Raw genomic sequence first — 25,260 nt, forward strand, 5'->3', positions numbered from 1 at the left:
TGCAGTTTTTAGGTCTTGCTGAGCCAGCGCATGCGCTGTTCTGCGAGAAATGTAGTGAGTGGCTTTTTGAAAGCGCTACCAGAGGCTTTTGCTGGCCTCAAGCTTGCGTTCACGCGCGCAGCCACCATGTGGGTTTCTGTCAAGGCTCATTAAGCCTTGCGTACCTCTCTCCACCTTGCAGTTCCCTCCCCCACCACAGATCGCGTCACTCTGCTGGCCTCCACTCTCCCCCCCCCGCCAATGCTTGTCTCTGGGGAGTTTTGAGCACATTCTTTCATCGTTCAGTTTGTCGGACCGCTCATAAGTGCTTTAATATTATGCACATCAGGTTGCTGCCTTCAGGTCAGTTCTGTTAATGATCCTCGAGTTGTTTATTATCTGGGTCCATGGGTATTGATTCTCGTGGCTTCTGCGGTCACAGGACTTTCCATTCAGTGTCCTTTGAATTGCTCTCCTCCCCCTATCACTTGGTCATTTGTTTCAGCTGTCAGTCCATAAGTCCTGAAGATGCCCAAGACCAATGCAGCAATTACTTTGTTGGACATTTGCTAAAACTTGTTTGGAAGTTCAAATGATATGCTTGAAGGAAAGGAAACAGCCACCGGTTCCTTATTTTGCTTTGGCAGAACGTGTCCATCATTGGCCAAAATTGTTGGTGTCTGGCTAACGTGGCCGGTGCAAGATTTTGAAAGAGAGTACATGAAAAAACGGTATAAGTTATTTTTTTCTCGTTCTCTTGCAGCTTTTAAGACTCTTTAGTTTCATGGAACTAGGGTGGGAGCACACCGCTTCACCTCCCAGCAAGGTTCGCCCCTGGCATTATGGCAAATGCAGTTTCAGTTACTTGCTTGCTTCAAGAGTGTTCGAGTGTTTCCCCACAGTTGGCGCAGATAGTGCTGATCTCTAGACACGTGTTTCTGGTTCTTTAACCATCATCAGTAGCAGTAGAGATTACAGTCTTCCAAATTTGGGGTTTGCTGAGTAGGCTGCCAACATCTTTCTCAGTTCAGGTACCTCTCACAAGCATGCGGGTGCTTCATCCACGAGCTTGTCAGCTCAATGACTCACAGGAGTACTATTAAACAGGAACGGGGGTGGGAGCACACCACTTCACCTCCCAGCAAGGCTCTCCCCTGGCATTATGGTAAATGCAGTTTCAGTTTTTGAAAGACTGTAATCTCTACTGATCACTGTTAAAGAACCAGAAACATGTGTCTAGAGATCAGCACTATCTGCGCCAACTGTGGCGAAAGACTCGAACACTCTTGAAGCAAGCAAGTAACTGAAACTGCATTTACCACAATGCCAGGGGCGAACCTTGCTGGGAGGAGAAGCGGTGTGCTCCCACCCCTGTTGCTGTTTTAATAGTACTCTCGTGAGTCATTGGGCTGACGAGCTCGTGGATGAAGCACTTGCATGCCTGTGAGAGGTACCTGACCTGAGAAAGATGTTGGCAGCCTATTCAGCAAACCCCAAATTTGAAAGACTGTAATCTCTACTGATGATGGTTAAAGAACCAGAAACACGTGTCTAGAGATCAGCACTATCTGCGCCATCTGTGGGGAAACACTCAAACACTCTTGAAACAAGCAAGTACCTGAAATTGCATTTACCACAATGCCAGGGGCGAACCTTGCTGGGAGGTGAAGCAGTGTGCTCCCACCCCTGTTCCTACTCTTTAGTTTCATAGTCACGGAATTTAACTAAAACAGCCCGTGACCTACTTTCTTCTCCACTCTTCCGCATGCCTCTTCTTGCCCCTTCTCTCCCCCCCCATCTTTGTCTTCTGACGTTTTCTCATTTTTAAAATAATTTTTAGTACATTAATATAATTGTGTTTCAACTGTTCATGTTTTTTATTAGAGCAAATTTTATTTCTATTAACTTGTTTTTATACTGATGAGTTTTTAATTAGTTGGGCTCTTAGAAATCAATTTCTATCATTTTGTTTTTTTGTGATTTTACATACAACAATCCCTTTAATCCCTTTCACCTACTGGCGGAATTTAGCAGGAGCTTCCAAGGAGTCGGGCAAAGAAATAACATTCCAGAATAAACTGATGCTCATAAATATGAGTTGTTTTAATCTTCGATAGGAGGACCCACGAACATAGACATCCACACGGTCCAAAGGATCAGCTGTACTTGCATCTCAAAGATAAACACCCTGGAACCCCACAACATTCGAATACTAGAACTCCACTTACAAAATCGAAGTGCATAACAAGCATTGGTAAAATGAACAAAGAGGAACAGCAAAGTATATATTACTCTGGACTAGCTTCATTCCTCTTTATTACAGAGCTTGAGCTTGTTGATACCACATACTCATGCATAGGTTGTATACTTCCATCCCTTTGTGTGCTCACCTTAGCTTATTTTTTATTGGATCCCAGCTCTAAGGTTATAGGAAAAGGTTTGGCTTTTTTCTTACTGTTATTCTGTCCCTCTCCTCCTTTCTTCAGATATGCAAAGCTCTTGTTTAAAGCCACATACATCCTTCTACTCTCCATGACCAGCACCTGGCCCACTTAACCTATGCAGTTTAAGCACACCTATGCTCTCATTGTTACCACAGTTATTAAGTCGCTCCTGAACATCCTGGTGTGCATGCAGAGCAAATATGCAAAACTTGAGGAAGAGATATTGGATTTCTTTCCTAGAAAGAAAATTCAGCTGTTATTACAGGATCTGGATCACCAAATCTCACTTCATGCTGATGAAGTAGTGTGGAACCCCCCCTCCTGATCCCCTCTCCCTCCCGACACATAGAACTTACCTCCATTGAGTTGTCGCATGGATTCTGCTCCTACACAGAACTGTGTACAGAGACCCAGGACCTCAGTGAATTGTGGTGTACCAAAAAACTCTCCTCAGTACCTAGAAACCCTAACCAGCTAACATCAGTGTCACATTAGCTCTTCGTGCTATAGCAAAGGAACCAGTGATTAGACAACCCAGAACATGCGACTTAGGTTATACTCAGGAATGGTGGGAAGCAAGAACACTCTTTCGTTATACTCTCATACCAGTCCACAACAGGAGTAAAAGAGATACGGGAAAGGTTACAATATTTATTTTAACGACGTGCTGTAAGATGCAGTATTTCTGCTAACATAAGCAGACATATGATTGCTAACATAAGCAGACATATGATTGTAACAATGATCAGCATTGTTACAATTCCATAAAACACAAAAGGAGAACTCATATTACAATGATGGTGAAAATAGGTCCTATAGCGCCTAGTAATTCACCCTCCCTAGGTAGGAACTATGTTTTATAAAAAATAGAAGGTCTTTTAGGCTTGTGTGGGGGACCTCATACCTCTAAGATCAGCAGACCTGTATCACATCAGGATCTGCAAAAGCTCTCTGTCTCTCTGGAAAACAGGTTTCTTCCAAGTGTCTGAAATCATGCTTTCAGACAGTGCAATATTAAAGGCACCAGAATCATGTTGGCTGCAGCTGCATATATGTTATGGCTAAAACATGAGCCGATCAGCCCGAACAACAGCTACCTTGTTATGATAACCTTGGAGGCTTTAGCACTCATTGTGCAGAATAGAGTCACGATGTAAGTCTAGGGATGCTGAAAACAAGCCATTCTCATGTGAAGCATTCCACACAGCCTAACTTACAACAACAGTTATATGCAGTGTTGCGTGCAAAAGCGGAAAAAAGGTAAAAATGACGTTTAAACTTCTAATAAGCCTATGCTAAATTAACAATTTGTGCAACAAGGCCCAGTCCCTACTACACCCTCCCTTGATCGGAGAACGCACAATAGCGGGTCAATTTTAGAATGCAGAGTTCAAATTCGAATGAGACAGAACCAAGTTCAAAATTTCGCCAAAGTGGATAACTGGGAGTAAAATCCAAATTAATAACCATAAAAATGTTAAAGACCAACATGGATGTATAGTGTCAAAACACATGTAACTTGTAGAGTGAAGAAAAAAATTGAAGGGAGGAAAAAAAACCTCATCATACCATTATGTGTTTATGAAGCATAAAAAATCGTAACTTCAATCCAACTGCGTAAAGGCACAGTACGTTGCAACCGCCTCCAATAGGAAGTCGTTGTTATCGTCAGTGAACATTTCAGCCATCCAATTTAACAATGGAAAAGAACACACATGTTCTTCAATGCCAGAGCCTCTAGCACCATCAGAGGACAACTTGGGTGTTCTTTGACATAACTGCGTGCCAGAAAGTCATGGGCTGCAGTCCATATATTCCAATTGCCTAGGACCCCATGAGCCGCTGCGCAGGCCATAATCCCGACTCCAGAGTAGTCTAGTTCTTGAGCAACTAAGGGACTCATTAGTAGATCATAATCCGGGTTAGGAGACACCGTGTTGCAGAGACACAAATCCAGAGCCCATTAAAATCTGCAATCCAGGCAGTGGAAAACTGGCTGCATGCATGTAAAATACGAAAACCGGAAAGATAAACCATAGGCCACACTCAGAGTCGCCAGAGGTAGCGATCCATAGTATTCAAGCATCTGGTTGGAGCAGCCGGGGCAGACCATTGTAGGGCACAGAATGTGCAACCATTTTGGAGTAAGCAAATAAACAGCAGTACACTAGCAGCCAAGGTGAGAATTAACGGGAAACCACCAAAGAGGCTGGAAAAAATAGAATGAAAAAATTTCCGGTATTACACCAAATATAGTTTGGAATGAGGTCACAAGGTCAGAACTTAATACTTTAAAAAAGTGTGCCAAGCCCGTGGTCGAGGAGGCATCCAAGTTAGTGTGAATCAACGCCCCAAAATGCAAGGAGAGATCTGTGTTTAGTAAGGCATGTGCCACAGTACGAGTATTTGCCACATGAAGGATGAATGTTTCACACACAGATGTAAGGGTGACTTCTTTTTGAGACAAAAGAGCCCTTATTCGACTCATCTTGTTGAACTCTGCTTTCAAGGTCGGAATGGAAGGCAAGATGGATACATCCAGCTTCCCATGCGGAGGAGGAAACAGGACATTCTTACAACAGACAACACGTTGGGAAACGGTCACTATGTACAGAATCCCTGCCAGCATACCACAGCAATCCTTATTATTTAATAATAAATAACTACCGTTTGCTAACAACGTGAAAGTAGGTGTAATAGCCTGGGCTGGTGTACCTTTTAAAATGTGGGCCAAATTCGGGGCGTCTGAACTAAATGATCCATGCAATTGTAAATTCCTACATACCAATGAGTGATCGGGGGTGGAAGTGCAATCTTCCCCTTTTAAATAAACGTATTTTCCCTCCCTCAGACACCTATAGGTGAATGGAAGAGACCAAACCTCATGGAGGTATGCGCTACCCAATGGTTCATACCTGCCTATGGCAAGCATGCAAGCTTCATGTCATGCAAGCTTCAAATTTAAACAGCGGGAAAGGTAGCGTTATTAACCCATGAATAAGCCAAACTGCAGAATTTATCTTGGCCACAGAAAATGGTAAGGGTTCTAACTTTAAAGTATGTAAAAGTGAAAATGTATCATCTTTCATTGCCATAAATTGTTGTTTAACAGTCAGATTAAATGGTAAAAACAGTGAGGAAGTGTTCATATAGTCCCGAGGCACCTTCCCAGCCTTTAACGTTTGTAAAGTCCATGCAAACTGCATAATAGAACGCAATTGATTTTGACCATGGTACAAAACTGAGACATCATCTTGCACAATATCAACAACAGGAGAAACAATATTATCTAATGTATATATTCGGGAAGAAAGCGTGTTAATGCTATTATCTACAACTGCAAGCACTTTTTCTAAATTAGCTTGATCAACTGCTCTTAACCTAGAAGCAGCTTCAATTTGGGACAGTTTCCAAACTTCGTTGTAAACAGCATAAATCCATATTTTGGACCTGCCTGCTGCAGGAACTTTCACAAAATCATTAAAGTCAACATTGTCAGTCAATTTGGACAAATGGAGCTTAACTGAAGCTAATGTGGAGTGTTTGAGCCAACCCCTACATAGCTTGCCTACTGAATAGATAGTGACAGAGTGGTCACTCTCAAAACGGGGATCCACCCTAACTTGTGTATAGCCAGGGATCAAACCTAAAAAATGATGCTGACATGAATCTGCACTTTTTTGCCATAACAGCCAGCCTTGGGGATCCAAACTGGAAATGTTAAAGGAAGAATTCTGTAACAGAGTTTGTAAATCACTAAAGGACCTACTGGTATGATTATTATCAGGAAAAGAGGGAGCATTTAATTTTTTAGACGTAGCCAATCCAAAGCGGGTGGATTGAGAAATAGTCGAATTCAGAAATAACATATGGTTCGGGATGAGACATGCACAATGCAAAACCTCAGTGCCTTGCACTTGCCAATTTTTTGAACCCCAAACAGATTTAAGATCAATAGTCTCTTTCCACAGTTCATTGCCTCAAATAGCCAATTGGTCAATAAAGAACTTCGAATACAGTAATTTTGTGTGGGTAAATCTAACCTTGGAAGAGGACTTTTCAATCATCTTAAAATAAAATGCACCCAGGTTTGACTGATTAAAATCAGTGAAGTATGAAAACTTTTTCAAAAGCGTCTTGGAGCTGCCTTCAACAGGTGTGGGACAATGTTCCCATTGTGTGTAATTAACCATATTTCTAAATGTGTTTGCTTTGTGCAGGAAGTGATTGCCATAGTGTTGGTAACAAAACAAATCCGCATAATTAGCAGAATCTAAATACAAATCTTCAGCATCAAAGGCATCATAATATTTCAAATCAGAAAATAGAGCCTCTACGGCTTGGACGTCCCAATCATTAGAGCGAATATTTTGTTTGACCACAACCCCCATTGAAACACGCAGTACATTAGGGACATTAATAACCTCTGTGGGTCCGTGGATTTGAAATTTAACAGCATCCCATATGATCCCATCTAAGACAGGCCAAACAGTGATATTCACGAAAGTCTGGTCCCTCTTCATTCTGTGTGAAGAGGAGTGGGATGCCAAAGTTCCATCAATTAGTCTAATTGTAGTTCTTTCTTTAACATAGTGTCCATTCACAAGTTGGAAAAAAATACACCACAAATCCAATGGACATGAATAAAAAAATTGAAAAAAGCACCAGCCAAATGTAAGTCCATGGGGGAATTAAAAAATGTTTTTTAAACCAAACAGCAAAAATTTAAACTTTTGAAGGAGACTTTGATGTGGTAGAGTTAGTGTCAAATGAAAATCGTGATTGATTAGCCACACAGGTCTCTAAATCAGGCATGTCTGTGGGATATGTACACTCAGTATCATCAAGGGGATCAGCAGCTAGAGGATTCAATAAAGGATTTGTAACTGAAGTCATCTTGATGGCAACATCAGGACCGGCAGAAGGTGTCGGAACCAAAACAGAGTTTTGCAGCATAGCTGGAAGAGAGACTGAAGGTGTCATACTAAGAAGAATCGGCCACTCTGTGTAGTTTGACATTGTCAATGGAGATGTACCTGTTTCCTTTCGACCAGGAAGTGGAGGTAAAATGACTGTTCTTGTACCCTGCACGTCAAGCACAGGAACTGGAGCACGATATGAGGGACCAAACTCCTTCTTGTTTGCGACCTTTTCTCGGACCAGTTCACCAACTCGGGGTAGCCAGCCAACTACCAGAATCTGCAACGCTGCATCAGATGTGGAGGGCAAATGTTCCTTTGCAAGACTGTCATGGGTCTTTTGTAGATTCTGGAAAACAGTACAATGTTCATCTACGTCAAAGGGAGCGGCAGACGCTGCTTGGTCTAGACCTTCAAGGTCCGTAACAAACATTTTGATACCAAAGAGCATTTCATATGGGGTCCGCACACCCAGAGACCTTCTAGGGAGATTATTTAGTGCACACTTAACGCTATTGAGGTGGACTAGCCTGTACCTAATACCCTAGCTGTCAAGGATTGCTTTAAGTCACGGTTCATCCCCTCCACAACACTATTGCCCTCAGGCCGATATGGAGACGAAAATTTGACTTGGACCCCCAGTGAACGCATGGCATCCTTGTATGCCTTAGAGACAAACGCTGGACCCTGGTCTGAATGGAAGGACCACATGCAAAAATTCCCACAAAGACACGCAAATCCCTTACGACAGTTCGAGAATCAGCACTCCTTTGGGGCCACACCCACACAAAACGCGTGCAAGAAACAACTGCTACTAAAATGTACTTATACGCAGTATCAGAGGAGAAGGGACCGCAGTGATCTAAGTTAACACAACCAAGTGGTTTATTAGATATATACAACTGAGTCTGGGGCGGGCGTGCAACAAAAGAAGGTTTAATCTGCTTGCAAATGTCACAATGAAGGACATAATCACACGTTTGTTTGTACAATCCTCGCCACCAGTAACGCTGTTGTAGGAGAGAAACAGTAGCTGACACGCCGGCATGCGCCGAGGCCATGCCCTCGTGTGCCGCTGTAATCAAAGTCTGCCTGCGGTCCGCATTGGGAATCAACCTGTCACCAACGTCGTTAATTCTCACATAAGGAACTTTATCAGGACTTAAATGATAAGAATATTTAGAAGGGAAACCTTGCAGGTAATTACCTCCCTTCTCTGTCGTGGCAATAGCTGCCAAGATGTCATCATCAATCTTACTTTTGGAACGTGTAACTACTGCTACTGAGTATGATGCAACTGCTGTCTTGGCCACTTCATCGGCAAGACTGTTGCCAGCAGCGTGAACTCTGACATGCTGGTGACCAAGAGTATGAATTACAAACACGGGTGGGAGACGCTCTTTAAGTTCAGCCACCCGAACCCAGATCATTTTATGTTTTATTGTGCGACCTTTGGAGTCACGATAGTCATTTTGAGTCCAAAAGAATAAATTGTCATTGTATGATTGAAAACAGTGGTTAGTGTCACTTACGGCAAGAGTAGCCTCACTAGGATCTGCGTACTCGAATGCAAGCATCAGATCTGCCAATTGGGCGGTACAGTCCCCTAATGTCTGTGTATGCACGACAGCGAACTTGAATTCACCATCCACCATGGTACCAACCACTATTGCGCAGGCCGAAGAATAGGCATGTTTTGAATCCGTAGCCGGTTGAGCTGAACGGTCAGTGTAAATAATACAATGGAAATCCTGTAATGGCCGCATGGTCAGAGGAGCAGGATGAACAAATTCATACTGCAAAAACTCCTCAGTCTGCAAAGAGGAATCAAAAATGAACGTGACATCCAGAGATGTCAAGGACGTGGCTCACTGTATCCACCGTGGGTGCAAAGCCTTTGAATTCGGTACTCTTTTTTTGTCACTGCCTCCAAGGCAGGATATGGAGTAACAAACAAAATGCGTTTTCCCTGCGACAGTGCATGTTTCTTAAGAATCGCCATTTGCACCGCTGTCAAAACTTTTTCCACAGTGGAAAACCGCAACTCAGCTGAAGTGTACGAGTATGACTTGTAAGCGATAGGGACTGTGTCACCCTCATTAAAAGTCAGGTATGTGAAACCCACCGCTCCAGGTACGATTCTTATCACCAGGTTTGTGTGGTTATCACAAGTCAACAAGAATTTAGATTCTAGAAGATCAGCCTACAAAGTTTGCAAGATGGCTGAATGTGCAGGCAGCCAGCAAGATTTGGAGTAAGTAGGTTGTACCAAAGCGTAAAGAGGCTTGATATGCTGGGCATAATCGGGAATGTAAGTATGCCCAAAATTCAAAAAGCCCAGTAAAGACTGTAGTTTTTTCAGTGTAGAGGGAGCGCGCAGCTGTGCGCATATCTCCAGGAAGTTATGTGCCAAACCTCGACCTTCATTCTTGAGCTCGTAGCCCAGGAACAACACTGTGTACTCTGCAGTGTGACTTTTCGCAAATTTGAATTTACAGCCAAAGTCTGCAAAACGGCAAATTATGCGGTCAACACGACACAGATGCGGCCATAATTCGTCGTCTGTGAGATAAATGTCATCCACATATGAACATGCATCTGGGTCGAGTCCTTCTAAAAGAGAGACTATGCGGGCGGCAAAGACGCCTGGACTGTTTTTAAAGCCCATAGCCAAACGTCCGAATTGGCGCTGTTTGCCACCAGTTGTAAAAGCTGTCCATTGACTACTAATAGAGGACAGGTTATGGGCGAAAAACCCATTGCATATGTCAAGTGTGGTCTTAAACCTTTAACGCACAAGACTATCCACCAGAGCAGAAGTGTGAGTATTTTGTACCACGCACGTAAGTGCCGGTAATCCAATACCAAACTATATGAGTCATCATGCTTAGTCACAGTAAAAAGAGGGTTATTCATCGGAGGCACACATGTTTCAATCACACCTTGATATTCCAATTGCTGAAGGATTTCTGCCATGGGAGCTTTCCCTTCACGCCGCATGGGGTATTGGGGTTGAGGCTGTGGCATAGACCACAATGGTATCTCATGTCTGGGGGAAAATTTGTCCCACCCACAGTGAGTACAAAGCCGGAGCAAGCAACTTAGCCCAATCCTCTGCAAAATGCAGAGCCTGCTCTTTCGGCACTGTGTGCGCGAAACTATGGAGGATAACCTCCTCTCCTCGCAGAGCTGCTAAAACAAAAGGTGGGGGCCAATCGACCTCCGCCAACAAAATGTCATAGGTAGTAGTTAAATTCTCCCAAAATACCCCTTTTATAGTATGTTGTATGTCACCTTCAATTGAAAGGACAATTTCAAAAAGTCTTTCAGGGGGAGCCACACTAGTGTCAGCTGTCTCAACTACAAAGAATCTGTCAGTCGCTGTCACCTTCAGTAGTGGACGCAGCGCCTCTCGCACTATGGTAATCTCCGCCGCGCTGTCCAACAGCGTCAGCGCCCATGTCAGATTCCGAAGCTGCGTTCTCCCTATCGGTGGCATATCTCGCTGTTAAAGCAGCAACTTTCTTTTTCTGAAATTGGGGCCTCTGACTTGGAGAGTCGTCCTGTTTGCCTTTACCCTCTGTCTTGCGGGGCTGCTCTTGCTTCGCACCCCTTCCTCTACCGCCGTCTCCATCACCGGTGGGTGAGACCGATGAATCCTGCAAAGAGCAAGGAGAACGTTGATCAGGAACCTGAAAACTATCAGGTGACTTAATCGTAGCACGGTCGTGCAATTCATAAGTTCGCTCAGTAGACACAGGTATTGGCGAGGTGAGACAGGACCCCTGTTTCTTTTGCTTTTTCCCCTGTTTTTTATTTTTATTCCAAGTCTGTTTTGGAACAGAGGGGCAATCATCTTTATCAGATGTCACCGCCTGAGTTTGCCTTTGCGTTGTCTTGGCAAAAGGCTTAACACCTAAACTGTTACGTCCAATGGTCTTATATGCCGCCGTAATAATCTTCGGCAACTGAAGGGGTTTATCTGCATCGGGGATATTGCACAAAGCATTAGACACTTGGAAGCTCACCACTGCATCTCCCTTAACATTAGCAAGGACGAGATCGGAAACGACGTCAAACACTCCAACGAGTCTCATCAGGGTAGGACAGCTATGGAGGGATTGCTGAAGCACTAGGCATAGACTGCCACAAAAATCATAACCCAGGTATCACAATCAGTAACCTCCGGTATTAAGTCTTTCTGCAAACTGATCGTAAGAATCCTGTGTCTTTCAATAGGAGTTGTGTTGGGAAATACCGCCTCCAGTTGGTCAAATTTCTCAGCAAGCCAGAAAGACATATCATCCTTATCCTGGGGACGCTTGCCCATGACCGAATTCACCATGACGGGATTAATTTTAATCTTGGCCGGGCCAACCGGATGCGGTAAAGCGCCAGGTGCCCCCACCTGGAAGTTGTGAGTCACATATTGTACTAGAGCCCGGTGCACTCTAACCAAAGCGGTATAGAGCACACACAACTCCTCAATAGTGACTGTGTTATAACGCGGATGCAGTGCATAGCTGGCTAAGACCGGCCACGTGGCCCCTGGAATGGACAAAGGGCCTAATCGAACCGCTGTTAAAGATTGGGGAAGGGTGCCATCAAACCAAACGCGATGCTGCCAAGCATTAATAAGAATTTCCAGTGTCCTATATGGAGTGTAGTGTAGGGGGACAGCTGTGGGAGTATAAACGTGAAACACGTTAGAATTTGCGTCAACAGCAGGAAAAGTGACCCATGATTAGAAGAGCTCAAAAGGGTACGCCGCCTCAGCACTCACCACAAAAACAACCGCTAAACCATCCACTGTGACGCCATACATCTGCAAATGGTTGCAGACAGCCACCCTACTGTGTTGTGGTATGTCAAAGTCAGCCATAAGGACGCGGAAAAAGAACAAGAACAAGGCAAAATTACATAGCACAACTGGGAAGTAATCCAAAAGAAACCGTTTTAAATTATCAAGCTTCAAATGACCTATTGAACTGTAGGTAGGTTTATCCGTCACCACTGTCAGCCAGAAACAATAGTGAGTGGGTCGTGGACTGATACAAGCACTACTCGAGAGTCTCGAATTGATACCACAACGTTAGGTGCCCCATGTCGCAAGGATTCTGCTCCTACACAGAACTGTGCATAGAGACCCAGGACCTCAGTGAATTGTGGTGTACCAAAAGACTCACCTCGGTACCTAGAAACCCTAGTTACCACAGGTATTAAGTCGCTCCTGAACATCCTGGTGTGCGTTCGGAGCAAATATGCAACACTTGCGGAAGAGATATTGGATTTCTTTACTAGAAAGAAAATTCAGCTGTTATTACAGGATCTGGATCACCAAGTCTCACTTCATGCTGATGAAGTAGTGTTGAACCCCCCTCCTGATCCTCTCTCCCTCCCGATACATAGAACTTACCCCCATTGAGTTGTCGCAGGGATTCTGCTCCTACACAGATCTGTGCACAGAGACCCAGGACCTCAGTGAATTGTGGTGTACCAAAAAACTCACCGCAGTACCTACAAACCCTAACCAGCTAGCATCAGTGTCACATTAGCTCTTCGTCCTATAGCAAAGGAACCAATGATTAGACAACCCAGAACATGCGACTTAGGTTATACTCAGGAATGGTGGGAAGCAAGAACACTCTTTCGTTATACTCTCATACCAGTCCACAACAGGAGTAAAAGAGACACGGGAAAGATTAAAATATTTATTTTAACGACGTGCTCTAAGATGTAGTATTTTTGCTAACATAAGCAGACATATGTTTGCTAACATAAGCAGACATATGATTGTAACAATGATCAGCATTGTTACAATTCTAGAAAACACAAATGGAGAAATCATATTACAATGATGGTGAAAATAGGTCCTATAGTGCCTAGTAATTCACCCTCCCTAGGTAGGAACTATGTTTTATAAAAATATAGAAGGTCTCTTAGGCTTGTGCGGGGGACCCCATACCTCTAAGATCAGCAGGACTGTATCACATCAGGATCTGCGAAAGCTCTCTGTCTCTCTGGAAAAACGGGCTTCTTCCAAGTGTCTGAAATCATGCTTTCAGTGCATTATTAAAGGCGCCAGAATCATGTTGGCTGCAGCTGCATATATGTTATGGCTAAAACATGAGCCGATCAGCCGAACAACAGCTACCTTGTTATGATAACCTTGGAGGCTTTAGCACTCAGTGTGCAGAATAGAGTCACAATGTAAGTCTAGGGATGCTGAAAACAAGCCATTCTCATGTGAAGCATTTCACGCAGCCTAACTTACAACAACAGTTATATGCAGTGTCGTGTGCAAAAGCGGCAAAAACGTAAAAATGGCATTTAAACGTCTAATAAGCCTATGCTAACTTAACAATGTGTGCAACAAGGCCCAGCCCCTACTACATCGTCTATGCAAGTGGTGCTAGTAAGCTTCAGAAATTTTAAGCATGAAGTGGTGAGACCATCTACCCCCAGTACCAGACAACTTGTTCTAGTTGGCACCTGATGTCATGGTGTAGCTGTGAAATGCCCAGGAGCAGCCAACCCCTGGCATCAAGTCCTCTGTTCCTTAGACTACATTGCATTGCTGAGTCAAAACTAGGTTCTTGTCTGAGGAATGAGGCCCAAAACTTCCTCTAAAGGGAATGTTGGAGCCAGTCTTTCTGTCTGAGTGTTGCTGCAGTGCTGTTGCACTAATAGGTTAAGTTGATCTCCCTCAATGGGTGTACGTCTAGAACCACCATCTCTCGATGCTCAGGTGAGTCTGAACACTTGCCATGGAGGGTCTAGTCTAATTCCTCCTGTTAGCTGTCTCTGTTGCAGTCCCAGTCTGCCATAGGCCCTATCCTCAGTCTTTCTTCACTCTTTCTATTGAACTTGGCTCCAGTGCTAGGGTGGTGTATGCAATGGAGGAGAGCACCACCCAAGCTCCAACTAGTGAGTCTCAGTGAAGGTTGAAGTACAGGAGACAGGCCACCCATAGTTCCTAAGAGTACCCAGAGTCCACCATTAAGCATAGGAGCTACAAAAGGAGTGCTGCAGAGTGGTGCTGCAGAGTGGTGGTTTAGATTGGTGGTGCAGAGTGGTGCTTTAGAATGATGCTGTAAAGGGGTACTGTATAGTAGTGCTGTAGAGTGGTTCTGTAGAGTAACTGTACAGTGGTGCTGTAGAGCTCTTCAACATAGCTTAAAAACATTGCAAAAGCCAATCGCTGTGGCCAAAAACTTACAAAGGTCCCAAAGGTGAGACCTATTGGCTATGCCAATGCTTGTTTTTTACAGCATTCATTCTTACCACCTCCTCCCATGTTGCAGACATTCTTTTCATTTCATCCCGGTTTTGACCTCATCTCCCTGTGTCTCCTTGAACAGTTGCTCCACCATTAAACCCTTACAAAAGGCAGCTCCCAGGCTCGGCTTATTTTCTTTTCTTACAGGCCAGTCCAACTCGTGTTTCTGGACTCTGTGTTTTCACTTTCAGGGGTGCAAATCATATCTGGTAGCTCACTGAAACCAGCAGAGGAGCCCTGCTGCCTCCATCTGTTGCAGGCTAATAAATTAATGCATATAGATACAAAATGTGAATAAAAACTACTTGTACGAGCACTGGTGGCAGAGAAATACCTCAGGAAAGTGACCTACCTGTGGTAGTGGTGGCAGGGCCGGCTGTAGGGCTGTGCGATCGGTGCCACCACACCACACCGGACGCCGACTTGGGGTGGGGCCGCCATGTTCATCATTTTAATAGCACCTGATGCCGCATACATTGTCCCAGCAATTTTCAGGCATCACTAAAAACGACAACTCCGATGATTAATGTTCTTCCTGGAGAGAGACTGGAGCTTTGTCTCATGAAAGTTTTGACTCATCATAGTGCAGAGGGTTAATATGCCTGCTGCAAAGAACGTGTCCCATTCACATTACAAAGTGCATATAATATACATTGGTCAATGAGTTATCGCTTTTGTCATAGATCCTTTTATTACTTGCAGTTTATAAGTTAAAATCCTAATACAAAGTGGTGAGCTATTAACTGCAGTCAAAGAGCTGCATGCAAACTGCAAGGAAAATATTAGACCTATGTATTTTTTGCCCAGTCTTTCGTTGTCCTAATATTGCAAAAGGGGTTGATTTGGGTAGAAATCAATTCGTGTTATGAAAGAAAACCCCTAAAAATGGTGTTCCATTTTAAATTCTGAGTTTGTGCTTCTCCAGTCCAAGGACTCTTTAACTATACTGCCTACCAGTATGGATGACATGCGAGTCCTACTCCTTGTAGGCCTTAGTCTTAGGTAACATTTCCTAATACTGAATTAAACACTGATGATTGATTGTCTCCCTGCAATATATGTGTGTTGTGAAGTGTTTTGACACCTTAAACTGGTTTGAGTGGCGCTGTAAAACTAAATGAATCTAAGAGACAATGGTTATGGAGACCTGAGGGGCACTGCCAAATGGTGGTAGTGAGGGAATCCGTGGCGCAGGTGGTCATTGGGGTAGAGCCGGCCCTTGGTGGTGGGTGTGTTTGGGGGAATCCCCTCCTGCTTCAGTAGCCGCTTCCTCCCTCCTCTACCCTCTTCCTGCACTGCTCTGCCCGACCGCCTCCCTTTGCTCACGGGGGTCTCCCTGCCCCACCAGAGCCACCAAGAAGTCAGGCTCTGGGCTGGAGACCTGGATCAAGCGATGCCGTTCTGTTGCTGGGGCAGCCAGGTAAAGGGAGCGCTGCTTCTTCTTCACGTGACGTTATACAGCTCCTTGGCGCTAACAATGTGTGAAAAATGTAGCAGTCCAGACCCCTTTTGTTTTAGGGATCCTTTAGGAATAGTTTAGATATGTTCGAACTGAGTTGGCTGCCAAAGCCGACAGAATTCACCACATAGTGGATACGGGAACCTGTTTAAAGCTGTGGCGCGTGATTGTAGCTACGCAATCAGACGTCCTCATTGTGAAAGGTTATCTGATCATTGCCCACATCTGAAAGATCTGCTGTTGTGGCTGCGGCTAAACCCAGCGAGACAGCAAAGGGTGTGTGTGGAGTTGAACAAGCATGGTTTCCTTAAAGGAGCATTGCAAAGTGCAAACCCCGAGCTTCAGAGATGCAGAAGAAGCCTGGATTCTTAGCCCAGTGCACTGGCAGGTCCTATGGGGAACAATGCAATTCTGTTTGACAAGTAGTGAGCCCTTTTGGGTCAGGGTTCCTCATTCTGCAATGCAACAGTATTTGGGTCATTAAGAGGTTTTTAAGTTTCATTATAACTTATCAACTCTGATTCAGGAGACTGAACTAGTAACTTGTTTTTGACTATGGTGAAGAAAATAAAACTCCATTTGAGACCTCCGTGGACAAAGAAAACTTTTGTATCGTCAATTCTCCTAGAAATGATAGTCTTGGCAACTACCACGCCTCGCCTCAATTCCTATAATCTCCTGTACATAGCCCTGCATCAGCTCAGCACAGGTGCTTCCTTGCAATCAGGACCATTGATGATGTCTGAAGAGGGAGGTCGGTCACATCCTCAGCTTTGTTAAAACGTTTGTAGCTGTCCATTGAATACATGTTATCCTTTGTTGCCATAGTAACAATCTGCAGTGGCCTTTCGGGTAGAGCACAAACCCTGCTACGAGAATTTTCCTAGTGTTAGTCTAAAAGGTGGCTAAAATGTCAAATTTGATGTGATTGAGCAACATCTCGAATTTAAATATTCATATTAACAGGTAAAACATTGACAGAGCTACCCATCTGTGGACACAGCCGACATCACAGCACAGCATATAGAAGGAATAGATTTTAATTCACATTTTCATCATTACTGTTCTTTGATGTATTTAGTCACTCTCCGTGATCAGTGAAGATGAAACCCTGGTTTTTCCTTAGCTCTGGAATCCTTTGTGGTGAGTTAAAAGTTGTTACAGCTACAGATTGCTCTGATGAGTCCCATCTCCACAAGTTTTTCTGAGGCTTCTTACACCAGCACCTTTATGAAGCATCATGCAAACTTTTATTTTTCATTCTTAAGTACCAATCAACCATCTTGGAAATATAATTAAAAGTTTTCAATATATATATGCAAACATGGAAGCCACTGCATAAGAATATAGGTGCTCACAAAGGCACACATCATCAGCCATATATACAATCTATTTCTTAGGAAAGATATGGAGCTCAAAGTATTGACTGTGGAACCAGCAGAATTAGGTTTTAATCCTGACACTCTCACTTGACTACATTGTGTAATCTTGGGCAAATCCGGTAATCTTCATTAATGTGAATCCTATCTCAATAGTATGAAGAAGATGCGAAATAAACAGAATCCCCAAACTCGCCTGGTAGCTTGTGGCATACCTGGATGTTTAGTGTGACATACAACACCACACAATTCACCGCCACTCTATTCAGCACCATCCAACATAATTAAGCTCCACATAATACCACTCAATGCAACATGATTCAACTACACATAATTACACTCTACACAATACCAGATACCTACACCCCACATAAAACCACTCTATGCCACTTAGCAACAATCCACATAAATACACTCCAATTCCAATCAGCATAATCTCACTCAACGCAACACAGTTCCACGCCACACAATTCAACCCCACATATTTCCATTTCGCACCACGTAATTCGACAACAAACCACATAATTCAACTTAACAACGCAGTTACACAACACACTACATACATCCTATCCACACCACAGAATTCCACATCATGCCACAAAATTCAATCGCATGCCACATAATTCAACTCCACTACATACCACTCCACAACAAAATATCAATCCACATAATTACACTCCACACTCAATACCACTTAATAAATTGCAATTGCTAACTTTGATGCATGTGGCCCAATATGCCTGAATCAGTTTAGCCCAGTCGAGACCCAGCTCCATCCAGCTGCCTGCTTTTTGAGCTTTGCTGAAATGTTTGTTGTGTAGATGTTGACTAGTTCATGGGTTTCTTCGTAAATAACTTAGATCTCATAACTGGCATCATCAATTTATACTTCGCAGTGGCTTATTTGATGTCATCAGAAATAGAAATATAAGCATTGTGAGTGGAGGGGTACTATCTATCACTCACTGATCATTCACCCACAAGACGTGTTTATCATACAAGCAAAGAACCCAACTGAAAACTACACTGGGCGTATTCGTCTCATCCTCCCGGGAATGGAGCAGAGACATGAGGGATACCCACTCCCCTCACGAGGTGCTACAGGACGTGGTATTGCAGTAGTGTCATTGTAGACGCTATAAGATGCAGCCACTGTTACCAGGGATGCTGAAAGTAGTACATGATCTGTACGACCTTGGCCCTTTAATAGTAAGTTTAATGTCTTTATATGGGACATTGCTAAACCACGCATGTGGGCAATTCGGATCATGGAGAGAGGCCAAGAAAAAATCAAATCTCGTCTTTGATCAAGTAATCTTCCTTCTAAAGAATTTGCTGATAGATTGGGCTTGGAGGTTCAAGCGACAGTATCGTTTCTGGAAAAAATGACCACTAGAGTAGGGTTCATGGTTCTGCAGAAATTAACATGAAGTAAGCAGAACCCCACCCTGCTTCAGAGCATCATGTCATGAAACAGTCATCATGATCTGATAGTGGGGATAACATAGCATCAGAAAAAGAAATTGGGTTACATTATTACCCATTATGGTTGCGGAAATATATCCTGCTGTGACTAGACATATTTTACAAAATATAGTGAACTCTTTTAGGTACTTACTGCAGTGTGTAACTTAACATCAGACTATTGCTCGGCCTTGATAATCCCCTTTTCCCATAATCACATACAAAGTAGACAAAGCTCATCTGTGGCTGACTAGCGCATTGAAGCACTTAATACCATGATGTACAGTCTTTGTTCCATTTTTTTGTTTTTCACATCCAGTCAAAGAAAATCTACTGGTCAGTAGGATCTCTGAAGCACAGAATGGCATAAAACATATTGTCTTAAATGTTTCTTACCTCATAAGTGAACAATCAGCCTAAAATGTGTTTTTTCCTTACTATTTGTCGGATTATTAGGTGTGTGCAATACAGACAACTTCAGCTTGCTGTCCATTACCATAGACTACGGTCCCTTTGGGTTCATGGAGTCTTATGACGCTGGTGAGTATCATGGTCTTGTTTTTCCCGTTCATTCCCCCAACAGGAGATCTCGGTTTGCTTTTCCTGAGTGATGGTATGCTCAACAGAACTGGATTGAATGCATGCCACTACCCTACAATGCTTTAGGAAACATATGACCCATCACCTTTGTAGCTTTCCTCTTTGCCTCCAAGGACTGATTTTTCCCTACCTCCTCCCCACCCCACTCCACCATAGGAAAGACCTGGAGACCATCTCTTTACCATCTACCAGTGACTGATTTGTCCTCTTCTCCTCTCCCAGCTGTAGTCTGTAACGCTGCATGTGGAACGTGTACACCTGCTCCCATAAACAGTGCTGTTTTGATTATCAGGCGGGGCCACTAGAATTATGTGGCAGAGAAGCACCAAATTATGAGGCAGGGTTGACTAAATTATGCAGCAATATGGTAAAGCATGCGCCACATTTTTTGATTGAATTATTTTGTAATTTTTATGTATTGTAATACTGTCTGGGCAAAGACCTCACCTCATTAGTACCAGTTTAACAAATACAGTAGTAAGCGACCGAAAGATGACCAGTTAACCATTGTGAAGGGCCTTCAGCTGCGCACCAACACATGTTGCCACATTTTGAGTTACCTTTGATTTCTCAGCACATCAGCTGCTCGCCTTCTGTTGTTCCTCAGATGATCATTAATTGCACATTCACTGTAATGTTTACCACAAACGGCGCATAATTACTCGAAGTGGCACAATGGTGATTTTGGCATAACGCGAAATTCCAAAAATTACGTGATTTACGCCGGCATAATTTTGATTTCGCCTAGGCCTAATAAATAACTCTAATAAAATAAGCACAGATCGAAAATGAATAACCCCACCACAAAAAGCAGAATGAAACATTTTTAAATAGAACAAAATTGATTGCTACAATCTCACATAACATGCAACATATCAGCAATTAATCAATATTCTAGTTCTTTAAAGCAATGCCACTGCTGTCATTCTTAAACGAATGCATTTACACGTGATTATTTATGAATACAAATATTTCAGCATCCTCTGATGTATTGCCTGGTTTATCAGATCTCATGGTGGATCACAGCATATTGGGATGTATGGCGGTTCTTGATGATTCCTGGGTGGAGGACAGCTGTTGAGCCAATCCTGGTTAAAATGACTGCAGAAATCCCAGTATGAAAATTCTGAACTTTCTAACCGATATCACCTTGCAGTTCCCCCTCTCACCTTATCTTGGAAGTGGCTATCTTTTTCAGTTGTTGCTTTTGTATAGTGGAAAAGCCCCCTTTTACCTTACTTACTGTTATATCACAAAAGGGCAGCATTGACAGGGGCAGGGCACGCATCGGTAACACAAAGAAATGTTACAGGATAGATATGAACAGTGCATGCTTGACGTCCTGTCATGGATGACTTGAAACCTCACTTTAGCAGCTTGAGAAGGGGTGGGGGAGTGCCACTGGGCAGTTCCTTGTGTCGTAAAACATTTGCATTGCTATTTATGGCTCCAAACAAAGTCGAATAAATCATGCTGCAAAAGAATAGAACGATGGAGCTATGATGTGGGGGACCAACAGATGAAGAGGGCACGAAAGGAAGGGAGGGAGAATGAAAAGATGGAGCGATGGTTAGAATGAGACATACTGAAAGAAAGAGAGAAGGACTAATGGAAAAAGAGAGAAAAGGCAGAAACAAGGATGAAGCGACAGTAGAAAAGATGAACATTGGAAAGAATAAAGGAAAGGAGGATAGAAAGATGGAAAGAATAGCAACAAGCATTGGCATAGCCAATAGGCCTCGCCTTTGGGACTTTATAAGTGTTTAGCCATACAACAGTTGATGTTGTTGTACCAAGGATTTTGTGCTGCATAACTAAATACTTATAAGGTCCCAAAAGCGAGACCTATTGGCTATGCCAATGCTTGTTTTTTATAGCACTAGACATTACAGAGATGATCCATCACACATGTGTAAATCAGTGTATATGAAATGTTACATAAGACCGAGAACTGCAAGGTGTAGGAGTCACATGTAGACCGTTTAGTTTAAGAGTGCTTGGTCTGGAGAAGCACAAACTCAGATTTAAAACGTAACACCATGTTTGGGGGTTGGCTTCACTAATAAGAATTGATTTCTACCCAAGTGAATCTTTTTTTGCAACATTAGGGTAAAAAAAATGGGGGGGAAATTATAACGCTCTAACCTATACTTTGCAGTTTGCATGCAGCTCTTTGATGACAGTTAATAGCTCAATGTTCTATGTTAGGATTTTCATTTTTAAACTGCAGGTAACAGAAGGGTTTCTCTGACAGAAGCACCTATGTACTTTGTATGCACATTACCATCTGCATGGCACACGTGCTTTGCATCAGGCATTTTAACCTCCTGTGCAACTTTATGATAAGTCAAAACTTCCACTAGACAAAACTCCCATCTCTCAACAGCAGGTTTATTAATCACCAGAGTCATCTTAAATTTTGATTGTTACCTGAAAATTGTTGGAGTAAGGAACGCAGCAGCAGTGCTTTTATTACCATGTTGTACTTGAAAAGATGGCAGCCCCCCAAAGTCAGAGCCCGGTGCAGTATCACCGATCGCACGACTCTAGAGCCGTCCCTGTCTGTGCACACTAAGTGGTCTCAGAAAACACCAGTGTCCAGTAAGGGACAGCCACGCACAGCCCTGTGACTCACCACACGTTCCTGCGCAGCAAGCTGGGCCCGCGCACGTTTTTTTTGTCTGCATTCAGGGGCTTGTAGTCTTGGGAATAGGACAGCTCCATGCAGGGCGCCAGTATAGCGCCTTTATTGATATGTTGTACATGTCTCACTAGAAGGGGTTTCCGAAATCAGCAGGTAAGTCTTCTGAATCTGACTGCCCTCTAGAAACAAGGGCGGCTCAGAGAACAGCGAAAGTCAACAACCAACACTTCATTTTTGGAAAGGGTCGATTAAACTTCTGCACCTGCTGTTTTTCTCCTACTTTTGTAGTAGTTGGACTGGAAGCAACTGAAAGACAATCTGCAAATTATGTAGATCAAAGTGGATTATGTTGAGGGTAGGGTGAATAGGTCGCCAGATGATGTTTTTACACCAGTCCCTTCCGCGGGCTGGAGACAGGTCTGTGAGCTGAGTGTTTGCTGCTGGGAAGTAGGGCGCAGCAGGTCATGAGATTAAACATTAGCAAGGCTGCTTGTCGCACTCCTGATGGTTGTTAAATTAGGCCTTCATAACACTTGTTATCTACAGTGTGTAGAATCAGCAGACGTGTGGTATAAGCGCTATATTAAAAAAAAGACACGTTTTTGTAGTTATGCTGAGTAAAGTCAGAGCTTGGGTGGCCCTTGGAGCCACCCAGATTAATATCTGAAGAGAAGCAGCAGCACTGTAGTGGTTGGATGATCGTCTTCACCATCATAACGTTCCTTAAGCAAATCAGGTTATCCTGGGAGTTGAAGTCCTGGTTTACTTCCAATGGACCCATTGGGCTAACAGTTAACACACCGGAGGAGAAAGATTGTGACGGAGAAGGCCCCTTTGGAAAGGTTGTGTTCTGGTGGCGCGGGGTCACCTGGTACGTAACTCTGTGGAAGAAGGTGTCTCAGCCTGTCCACTCTACTCTTCTCGCCCCAGCCTGTCGCACAATGGGACCTAGGACCCACTTCAGGAGCCTGCCATGCTGGTAAGGACCGAAACAACTAGGGGAAAGATGGAGACCCCGCATTGTGAACAGGAATCTGGTCTCCAGGGCCGAAGTCTGAAACCGCCCTCCCCATGCGAGCAAAGAGCAGCGACTGAGAAGGGGAAACAAGAAGCCCAGAACTCCCTGCACTCCCTCCCCCCAGACAACAAGCGCGTGCACCTCACGCTGAAAGTTAAAAAAAAAAAAGATGTTCAGGCTGCAGCAGTAGGGACGTCAGAGAGGAAGAGAGAGGCAGAGAGGTGCACCTGCGAGTGGTGCGCGCGCGCTTGGGAGATCGGTCTGCTAATTTTCAAGCACTGCACTTGTGGCGCGCCGCTGTTCGCTCCCGCAAGGTGGATGCCCCCTCAAGCACGAGTGTGTGCTTGAAAATTAGCAGAGCGAAGGCTAAAGACCCTCCCATGTAGCGCATGTGCGCTGCGTAGACGAGACCTACAAAGGATTAAGGGAATGAAGGAAAGAAACAAAGAAGCGAATAAGCAAGGAATCAATTGAAGACAGAAATTAAGGTGTAAACAGTGGGATCGAAGTTAAAAAGGAGATGTGAAAGGAAGATGAAAAGAAGGAAAGTTAGATTGGGGAACACCCAGATTCCTCAGGGGTGGATAGACTTTGCTTTGCATGGGAATGTCCCTTCAACGTTACCTGTAAAACCTAGAGCCTTTTTTAGCCAACGTATTTGAAAAGGCACTGTAAAAAGCTGGCTAACTATCGACTCATGTTTCCAAATTTGCTATTTCTGAAGCAGGTCAGCCAGAGAAGGCAGTCCTTTATTAATTTGATGACATTGGGATTGCCTGCATAACATTTCGTAGAAAGTAACGAACATTTTGGCTAAATTGTTTGAAGGTGTAAAATGTACCTTTTGGGCTCTTTGGCTTCAATATTCCCTCGGGGAAATGCGCTAATCCTTAAGGGTCATGATTCAAAGTATGTGGTATTTTTATGTTCTGACTACCGCTTTCGCCCTGCGAGATATGCTGCAGTACTGCAAGATTGTGATAAATAAGTGGTTGTTACTGCCGCGCATTTTCAACCTCTTCTGTGTAATACACCAGCTCCCAAGCACCATTTCACTGTACACTAACAACATCGATTGTCAGTGCCGATGCTTGTTTAAAAGTATGCTCCCCGGTTCTCCAAACACCCCTGCGCTGAATTAGGCGCTCTCATTGTGCCCGGGTCGATTTTCGTCTATTATTGCAATATACCCGAGACCTGGTTTGTGTCCACTGTCAGACCCTGGGCCGGGTGTGACCAAGGGCCTGGGAGTCACACCGAGTCCTCCCCAAGCACGCCAAGAAACTTGGTTCCAATTCGTCAAATACAATTGGCTAGAAACTCGACACACTGTTTAGTCGGCTTCAAGCAGTCTGCTTAAACAATTTGCGGTAATTATGTGGTTAAATTAAAAAAAACAGTCAGTGCAGCCATTTTTGTAGACTAGAAATTAATTAATTCCTCCTCTGGCAAATGTTAAGTCCTGGCCTGACTCTGGGGTAAATAAACTTTCCCTCTATGGGGCGCTCGTGGTTCCGGCTGAACTTTTACTGTTTTCTATGCAAATATGAAAAATGAGTAAAGTTTAATATTTGAACCGTGGGTATGTGTTTTAATTACCCCAGTGTAGCTGTGTAATAAATGTTCTGTTTGCTTTCAACAGATTTTGTTCCAAACACATCGGATGACGAGGGGAGATACACAATCGGGAATCAGGCCAAAGTGGGAATGTTTAATCTGAACAAACTGCTGCAAGCCCTCAAGCCCCTCTTGGACGACAGGCAAAAACAGCAGTGAGTAATTCTTTCACACTAGAGTGGGTCTCGCGTGCTGTAGGGTAATGCCGGGTGTGCGCACGCGCAGTCATTCATTTCTTTTACCTTATGCCATAAGGCTTATGGTGTGCGGAGTTATTACTTGTGCTGCGAATTTGCAGTTTCTTGGGGGCCTATTTCTAGATAATAATGTGGTGTCTCTTAGACATCTGTGTTTTACTATGCGTAAATGTGTGTTGTCACTTACTCTTTTATTTTTCTTATACATTTGGGTTATTTTAGGAAATAAATTACTTCGCTTTGATGCATTAAAGAGAGATT

At 43.7% G+C, this 25,260-nt stretch overlaps 1 protein-coding gene across 1 annotated transcript in view; it reads left to right on the forward strand.

Moving 5' to 3' along the window:
• The window catches only part of LOC147688747 (uncharacterized), a 380,809-nt gene that overhangs the window by 236,036 nt on the left and 119,513 nt on the right, over nucleotides 1–25,260 (forward strand). The window contains exons 12-13 of the mRNA XM_086941654.1: nucleotides 19,380–19,463; nucleotides 24,828–24,957. Of these exons, the coding sequence (XP_086797780.1) occupies nucleotides 19,380–19,463; nucleotides 24,828–24,957 (214 nt within the window). The remainder of the gene's footprint in view (nucleotides 1–19,379; nucleotides 19,464–24,827; nucleotides 24,958–25,260) is intronic.

Source organism: Lissotriton vulgaris, chromosome 10 (assembly GCF_964263255.1).
Source record: "Lissotriton vulgaris chromosome 10, aLisVul1.2, whole genome shotgun sequence".
Taxonomy (NCBI): Eukaryota; Metazoa; Chordata; class Amphibia; order Caudata; family Salamandridae; genus Lissotriton; species Lissotriton vulgaris.